Source organism: Entelurus aequoreus, linkage group LG22 (assembly GCF_033978785.1).
Source record: "Entelurus aequoreus isolate RoL-2023_Sb linkage group LG22, RoL_Eaeq_v1.1, whole genome shotgun sequence".
NCBI lineage: Eukaryota > Metazoa > Chordata > Actinopteri > Syngnathiformes > Syngnathidae > Entelurus > Entelurus aequoreus.
In genome coordinates this window covers 37,151,044-37,161,028 of record NC_084752.1, presented here as the reverse complement: position 1 = coordinate 37,161,028, position 9,985 = coordinate 37,151,044, and the positions used below count along the sequence as shown (strand labels likewise).

The 9,985-nt window shown below is 33.5% G+C and overlaps 1 protein-coding gene across 1 annotated transcript in view; it reads right to left on the bottom strand.

The window, feature by feature from the left end:
- The window catches only part of LOC133639411 (presenilin-2-like), a 22,797-nt gene extending 14,521 nt beyond the window's left edge, over positions 1-8,276 (bottom strand). The window contains exons 1-2 of the mRNA XM_062032703.1: positions 8,168-8,276; positions 1-130 (exon numbers count right to left, since the gene is read on the bottom strand). The exon at positions 1-130 is cut by the window's left edge and continues 13 nt beyond it. Coding sequence (XP_061888687.1) covers positions 1-101 — 101 coding nt within the window. The 5' untranslated portion in view covers positions 102-130; positions 8,168-8,276. The remainder of the gene's footprint in view (positions 131-8,167) is intronic.
- Positions 8,277-9,985: the final 1,709 nt, after the last annotated feature.

The window sequence follows — 9,985 nt, the reverse complement described above, 5'->3', positions numbered from 1 at the left end:
CCATCTTGCTCTGGTCTGTAGGACGGCACCGCCGGATTCTCTGATGGAACCAGCGCCGTCCTCTCCGTGTAGGCGTCGTCCTCGCTGTCCGACACGTTCATGGCCACGCCCCCAACGCTGTCTGTGACTTCTGCTGGACAGCACGTGTAACCACACAAAATACAACCTTAAAAATGATTTTAGGATTTTTAAACACATATGCCTTTTTACCTTTTAAATTCCTTCCTCTTCTTTCCTGACAATTTAAATCAATGTTCAAGTAATTTTTTTTTTTTAATTGTAAAGAATAATAAATACATTTTAATTTAATTCTTCATTTTAGCTTCTGTTTTTTCGACGAAGAATATTTGTGAAATATTTCTTCAAACTTAGTATGATTAAAATTCAAAAAAATTATTCTGGCAAATCTAGAAAATCTGTAGAATCAAATTTAAATCTTATTTTAAAGTCTTTTGAATTTCTTTTAAAATTTTTGTTCTGGAAAATCTAGAAGAAATAATGATTTGTCTTTGTTAGAAATATAGCTTGGTCCAATTTGTTATATATTCTAACAAAGTGCAGATTGGATTTTAACCTAATTAAAACATGTCATCAAAATTCTAAAATTAATCTTAATCAGGAAAAATTACTAATGATGTTCCATAAATTCATTTTTTAAATTTTTTCAAAAAGATTCGAATTAGCTAGTTTTTCTCTTCTTTTTTTCGGTTGAATTTTGAATTTTAAAGAGTCGAAATTGAAGATAAACTATGTTTCAAAATTTATTTGTCATTTTTTTCGTGTTTTCTCCTCTTTTAAACCGTTCAATTAAGTGTAAATATCATTAATTATTAATAATAACATAGAGTTAAAGGTAAATTGAGCAAATTGGCTATTTCTGGCAATTTATTTAAGTGTGTATCAAACTGGTAGCCCTTCGCATTAATCACTACCCAAGAAGTAGCTCTTGGTTCCAAAAAGGTTGGTGACCCCTGGTCTAGAATATCTCCATGTTAAGAAACTCGGCTTCCCTCCCCACGCCCACACCCACACCCAGAGCCTCTTCTCATATCCCAGTTGTGACACAGGAAGAATCAGAAGGACGACACTGCGACACTCCAATAAAACACACTCAGATCTTCTGTTTTTACTAGATAAAAAATAACGTAAAATAACGCAGTAACACATCATGTAGTAACGGCAACTGAGTTACTGAATATAAAAAATAACGCGTTAGATTACTAGTTACCGCCGAAACTAACGGCGTTACAGTAGTAGTCCCAACACTGGTGACAAGTTAATAGCTGCTAACTGACTACCGTATTTTTCGGAGTATAAGTCGCCCCGGAGTATAAGTCGCAGCGGCCGAAAATGCATAATAAAGAAGGAAAAAAACATATATAAGTCACACTGGAGTATAAGTCGCATTTTTTGGGGAAATGTATTTGATAAAAGCCAACACCAAGAATAGACATTTGAAAGGCAATTTAAAATAAATAAAGAATAGTGAACAACAGGCTGAATAAGTGTACGTTATATGAGGCATAAATAACCAACTGAGAACGTGCCTGGTATGTTAACGTAACATATTATGGTAAGAGTCATTCAAATAACTATAACATATAGAACATGCTATACGTTTACCAAACAATCTGTCACTCCTAATCGCTAAATCCCATGAAATCTTATACGTCTGGTCTCTTACGTGAATGAGCTAAATAATATTATTTGATATTTTACGCTAATGTGTTAATAATTTCACACATAAGTCGCTCCTGAGTATAAGTCGCACCCCCGGCCAAACTATGAAAAAAACTGTGACTTATAGTCCGAAAAATATGGTATTCTAATGCTAACCAAATATACGTTAGTGACAAGTTAATAGCTGCTAACTGACTATGCTAATGCTAACCAAGTATAGGTTAGTGACAAGTTAATAGCTGCTAACTGACTATGCTAACGCTAACCAAGTATACGTTAGTGACAATTGAATGCTAACCAAGTCTACATTGGTTTCATGATTTCGTTTATAACTAACCAAGGATACATTAGTTTCATTAATGAGTTAATAGCTAATCAAGTTGGCTGGTAGCCAACTATGCTAATGCTAACCAATTATAGGTTAGTGACAAGTTAATAGCTGCTAACTGACTATGCTAATGCTAACCAAGTATACAATAGTGACAATTTAATAGCTGGTAGCCAACTATGCTAATGCTAAACAAGTATAGGTTAGTGACAAGTTAATAGCTGCTAACTGACTATGCTAATGCTAACCAAGTATACAATAGTGACAATTTAATAGCTGGTAGCCAACTATGCTAATGCTAAACAAGTATACATTAGTGACAAGTTAACAGCTGCTAACTGACTATGCTATCGCTAACCAAGTATACGTTAGTGACAAGTCAATAGCTGGTAGTCGACCATGCTAATGCTAACCAAGTATATGTTAGTGACAAGTTAATAGCTGGTAACTGACTATGCTCATGCTAACCAAGTATATGTTGGTTACCAGCTATAAACGTGCTAACGTTTAGCGACTTTGGGTACTTAGAAAAGCGCTATATAAATCCCAGGTATTATTATTATTATTATTATTAACGTATACTTGGTTAGCATTAGAATAGTTGGTTACCAGCTACAAACGCGTCACTAACATATAATTGGTTAGCATTAGCATAGTCAATTAACAGCTATTAACTTGTCACTAACGTATACTTGGTTAGAATTAGCATAGCCAGTTAACAACTGTAAAGGTGTCCATAACAAATACTTGGTTAGCATTAGCATAGCTGGTTGACAGCTATCAATGTGTCACTAACTATGCTAATGCTAACCAAGTCTACATTAGTTTCATGATTTTGTTAATAACTAACCAAGGATACATTAGTTTCATTAATGAGTTAATAGCTAATCAAGTACACAATAGCTACATTAATTAGTTAATAGCTATTTACTAACTATGCTAACCAAGTATACATAAGTTACATGAATTAGTAAATAAGTAACCAGGTATACATTGTTATTTAATAGCTATAACCAACTTGTGTAACTAATGTATACGTAATTAGTTATTAACTAATTTGTGTCACCTATGTATACTTTGTGACTTATTTACTAATTTGTGAAACTGATGTATATATTATTTAGCATTAGCATGATTGGTTCATAGCTATTAACTAATTTGTCTCACTAATGTATACATGGTTAGCAGTAACATGATTGGTTCATAGCAATTAAATAATTAATGTAACTAATAAATACTGGTTAGCTATTAACTAATTAATGTAATTAGTGTATACCTGGTTACCTATTTACTAATTTATGTCACTAATGTATACATGGTTAGCAGTAACACGATTGGTTCATAGCTATTAACTAATTAATGTAACTAATATATATACGGGTTAGCTATTAACTAATTCACATAGCTGATGTATACTTGGTTAGCTATGAACTACTTCACATAACTGACATATACTTGGTTAGCTATGAACTAATTCACGTAACTGACATATACTAGGTTAGCTATGAACTAATTCACATAACTGATATATACTAGGTTAGCTACTAACTAATTCACGTAACTGAAATATACTTTGTTAGCGATTAACTAATTCCCGTAACGGACATATACTTGGTTAGCTATGAACTAATTCACATAACTGACAGATACTAGGTTAGCTACAAACTAATTCACATAACTGATATATATTCTAAGTTAGCTACTAACTAATTCACGAAACTGACATATACTTGGTTAGCTATGAACTAATTCACGTAACTGATATATACTAGGTTAGCGACTAACTAATTCATGTAACTGAAATATACTTTGTTAACTATTAACTAATTCCCGTGAATGACATATACTTTGTTAGATATGAACTAATTCACGTAACTGACAGATACTAGGTTAGCTACTAACTAATTCACGTAACTGACATATACTTGGTTAGCTATAAACAAATTCACATAACTGACAGATACTTGGTTAATGATAAACTAATTCACACAACTGACAGATACTAGGTTAGCTACTAACTAATTCACGTAACTGACATATACTTGGTTAGCTATAAACAAATTCACGTAACTGACAGATACTTGGTTAGTTATGAACTAATTCACATAACTGACAGATACTAGGTTAGCTACTAACTAATTCACGTAACTGACATATACTTGGTTAGCTATGAACTAATTCACATAACTGACAGATACTTGGTTAATGATAAACTAATTCACACAACTGACAGATACTAGGTTAGCTACTAACTAATTCACATAACTGACATATACTTGGTTAGCTATAAACAAATTCACGTAACTGACAGATACTTGGTTAGCTATGAACTAATTCACATAACTGACAGATACTAGGTTAGCTACTAACTAATTCACGTAACTGACATATACTTGGTTAGCTATAAACAAATTCATGTAACTGACAGATACTTGGCTAGCTATTAACTAATTCACATAACTGACAGATACCAGGTTAGCTACTAACTAATTCACGTAACTGACATATACTTGGTTAGCTACTAACTAATTCACGTAACTGACAAATACTTGGTTAGATATGAACTAATTCAAGTAACTGACAAATACTTGGTTAGTTATTAACTAATTCACGTAACTGACAAATACTTGGTTAGCTATGAACTAATTCACATAACTGATATATACTAGGTTAGCTACTAACTATTTCATGTAACTGAAATATACTTTGTTAGCGATTAACTAATTCCCGTAACGGACATATACTTGGTTAGCTATGAACTAATTCACATAACTGACAGATACTAGGTTAGCTACAAACTAATTCACATAACTGATATATATTCTAAGTTAGCTACTAACTAATTCATGAAACTGACATATACTTTGTTAACTATTAACCAATTCCCGTGAATGACATATACTTTGTTAGATATGAACTAATTCACGTAACTGACAGATACTAGGTTAGCTACTAACTAATTCACGTAACTGACATATACTTGGTTAGCTGTGAACTAATTCACATAACTGACAGATACTTGGTTAATGATCAACTAATTCACACAACTGACAGATACTAGGTTAGCTACTAACTAATTCACATAACTGACATATACTTGGTTAGCTATAAACAAATTCACGTAACTGACAGATACTTGGTTAGCTATGAACTAATTCACATAACTGACAGATACTAGGTTAGCTACTAACTAATTCACGTAACTGACATATACTTGGTTAGCTATGAACTAATTCACATAACTGACAGATACTAGGTTAGCTACTAACTAATTCACATAACTGATATATACTTGGTTAGCTATGAACTAATTCACATAACTGACAGATACTAGGTTAGCTACTAACTAATTCACATAACTGACATACTTGGTTAGCTATGAACTAATTCACATAACTGACAGATACTAGGTTAGCTACTAACTAATTCACGTAACTGACATATACTTGGTTAGCTATGAACTAATTCACATAACTGACAGATACTTGGTTAATGATAAACTAATTCACACAACTGACAGATACTAGGTTAGCTACTAACTAATTCACTTAACTGACATATACTTGGTTAGCTATAAACACATTCACGTAACTGACAGATACTTGGTTAGCTATGAACTAATTCACATAACTGACAGATACTAGGTTAGCTACTAACTAATTCACGTAACTGACATATACTTGGTTAGCTATAAACAAATTCCCGTAACTGACAGATACTTGGTTAGCTATGAACTAATTCACATAACTGACAGATACTAGGTTAGCTACTAACTAATTCACGTAACTGACATATACTTGGTTAGCTATAAACAAATTCATGTAACTGACAGATACTTGGTTAGCTATGAACTAATTCACATAACTGACAGATACTAGGTTAGCTACTAACTAATTCACGTAACTGACATATACTTGGTTAGCTACTAACTAATTCACGTAACTGACAAATACTTGGTTAGCTACTAACTAATTCACATAACTGATATATACTTGGTTAGCTATGAACTAATTCACATAACTGACAGATACTAGGTTAGCTACTAACTAATTCACATAACTGACATATACTTGGTTAGCTATGAACTAATTCACATAACTGACAGATACTAGGTTAGCTACTAACTAATTCACGTAACTGACATATACTTGGTTAGCTATGAACTAATTCACATAACTGACAGATACTTGGTTAATGATAAACTAATTCACACAACTGACAGATACTAGGTTAGCTACTAACTAATTCACGTAACTGACATATACTTGGTTAGCTATAAACAAATTCACGTAACTGACAGATACTTGGTTAGCTATGAACTAATTCACATAACTGACAGATACTAGGTTAGCTACTAACTAATTCACGTAACTGACATATACTTGGTTAGCTATAAACAAATTCCCGTAACTGACAGATACTTGGTTAGCTATGAACTAATTCACATAACTGACAGATACTAGGTTAGCTACTAACTAATTCACGTAACTGACATATACTTGGTTAGCTATAAACAAATTCATGTAACTGACAGATACTTGGTTAGCTATGAACTAATTCACATAACTGACAGATACTAGGTTAGCTACTAACTAATTCACGTAACTGACATATACTTGGTTAGCTACTAACTAATTCACGTAACTGACAAATACTTGGTTAGATATGAACTAATTCACGTAACTGACAAATACTTGGTTAGCTATGAACTAATTCACATAACTGATATATACTAGGTTAGCTACTAACTAATTCACGTAACTGAAATATACTTTGTTAGCGATTAACTAATTCCCGTAACGGACATATACTTGGTTAGCTATGAACTAATTCACATAACTGACAGATACTAGGTTAGCTACAAACTAATTCACATAACTGATATATATTCTAAGTTAGCTACTAACTAATTCACGAAACTGACATATACTTGGTTAGCTATGAACTAATTCACGTAACTGATATATACTAGGTTAGCGACTAACTAATTCATGTAACTGAAATATACTTTGTTAACTATTAACTAATTCCCGTGAATGACATATACTTTGTTAGATATGAACTAATTCACATAACTGACAGATACTAGGTTAGCTACTAACTAATTCACGTAACTGACATATACTTGGTTAGCTATAAACAAATTCACATAACTGACATATACTTGGTTAGCTATAAACAAATTCACGTAACTGACAGACACTAGGTTAGCTACTAACTAATTCACGTAACTGACATATACTTGGTTAGCTATAAACAAATTCACGTAACTGACAGATACTTGGTTAGCTATGAACTAATTCACATAACTGACAGATACTAGGTTAGCTACAAACTAATTTACGTAACTGACATATACTTGGTTAGCTATGAACTAATTCACATAACTGATATATACTAAGTTAGCTACTAACTAATTCACGAAACTGACATATACTTGGTTAGCTATGAACTAATTCACATAACTGATATATACTAGGTTAGCGACTAACTAATTAATGTAACTGAAATATACTTTGTTAGCTATTAACTAATTCCCGTGAATGACATATACTTTGTTAGATATGAACTAATTCACGTAACTGACAGATACTAGGTTAGCTACTAACTAATTCACGTAACTGACATATACTTGGTTAGCTACTAACTAATTCACGTAACTGACATATACTTGGTTAGCTACTAACTAATTCACGTAACTGACAGATACTTGGTTAGCTATGAACTAATTCACATAACTGAGAGATACTAGGTTAGCTACTAACTAATTCACGTAACTGACATATACTTGGTTAGCTATGAACTAATTCACATAACTGACAGATACTTGGTTAGCTACTAACTAATTCACGTAACTAGTTTAGCGTGTTCAAGTTAAGAGATATTATTGTAAAGCGACAGAGAATAAAGAATAAGTCAGTGAATAAAGAGAAGGTGTTGTGTAAGCAACAATAATAGTGAATAAAAAGAAAGTAAATCAATAAAAAGGTTTTTGTGTTCTTGTGGGAGAGAAACGATAAGAAGAGATTCACGGACGCACCAAGCGAATATAAAAAGCCGCAAACAGGACATTGAGTGGCGTCACAGTGTCGGTCGACCTTTAAATGTGTTCGACATTCAAGTTGTCACAAAAGTCGGGTCAGAAAAATGAAAGTTTACCTGATTTGTTGGCAACAACACCGCGAGCACCGCAGCCACAACACGGAAGTCAGCGGTCAGCTGACACCACGTCACGTGAATGCCGATGACGTCACGTGTTTTCCACTGAAGCGCCTTTCATTGCAGGGCCAGAAAAGGATGAATGTTTGAGTCATGAGTTGTCTGAAGCATATTTCAATGTCCTTGGTCACCATGTTTGAGTCATGAGTTGTCTGAAGCATATTTCAATGTCCTTGGTCACCATGTTTATTGTGCTGCTGAAGCAAGACCGTTTTTGTTTTGTTTGTGTGTAAGGGTCCCCGCTTACGACATTCAAGCGAAAAAAAGTTTTTATAAAATATGCATTTTCTGCCATTTTCGGGTTTTGTGGGGACTCCTGATGAGGTTTTGAGACATCTCCTACAACTACAGCACCAGTATTGTGCTGCTGAAGCAAGACCGTTTTTTAAAATTATTTTTGTGTAAACATTTTAGCAAAAAAAAGTTTTCCAAAAATATGCATTTTCTGGTTTTGTCGGGGCTCTTAATGAGGTTTTGAGACATCTCCTACAAAAACAGGACCAGTATTGTGATGTTGAAGCAGGACTGTTTTTAAAAAATTTTTGTAAGGGTCCCTTACAACATTTTAGCGGAATAAAGTTTTCGGAAAAAAAAAAATTTCCTGCCATTTTCAGGTTTTGTCGGGACTCTTGATGAGGTTTTGAAACATCTCTTACAACTACAGGACCAGTATTGTGCTCTTGAAGCAAGACCGTTTAAAAAATTTTTGTGTAAGGGTCCCCCCCCACCCATTTTAGCGAAAAAGTTTTAAAAAAAATTAAACAATTTCCAAAAAATTTCGTTTTTTGCCATTTTCGGGTTTCAGTTAGGGCTCCTGATGAGATTTTGACACATTTCCTACAACTAAAGGACTAGTGTTGTGCTGTTGAAGCAAACCCGTTTTTTTTTTTTTTGTGTAATGCCCCCCCCCCTCCCCCCCACATTACGACATTTTAGCGAAAAAAATACATTTTCTTCCGTTTTCAGGTTTTGTCGATACTCTTGATGAGGTTTTGAGACATCTCCTACAACTACAGGACCAGTATTGTGCTGTTGAAGCAAGACAGTTTTTTGAATTTTTTTGTGAGGGTCCCCCATAACGACATTTTAGCGAAAAAAAGTTTTCGAAAAAAATGCATACAATACATTTTAAATTTTTGTGTAAGGCTACAACCTTTTAGCGAAATTTTTTTTTTTTTAAATTTTATTTTTTTGCCATTTTCGGGTTTTAGTCAGGGCTCCTGATGAGGCTTTGAGACATTTCCTACAACTAAAGGACTAGCGTTGTGCTGTTGAAGCAAAACCGTTTTTTAAATTTTTTGTAAGGGTCCCCCTTTATGACATTTTAGCGAAAAAAAGTATTTGAAAAAAAAAAGAATTCTGCCATTTTCAGGTTTTGTTGGGACTCCTGATGAGGTTTTGAGACATCTCCTACAACTACAGGAACAGTATTGTGCTGTTGAAGCAAGACCTTTTTTTAAATTTTTGTGTAAGGGTCCCCCCCACCCATTTTAGCGAAAAAGTTTTTTTTTAAAATTAAAAAATTTCCAAAAAATTTCGTTTTTTGCCATTTTCGGGTTTTAGTTAGGGCTCCTGATGACATTTTGAGACATTTCCTACAACTAAAGGACTAGTGTTGTGCTGTTGAAGCAAACCCATTTTTTTAAATTTTTGTGTAATGCCCCCCCCACCCCTCACATTACGACATTTTAGCGAAAAAAAGTTTTCGAAAAAAATACATTTTCTTCCGTTTTCAGGTTTTGTCGGGACTCCTGATGA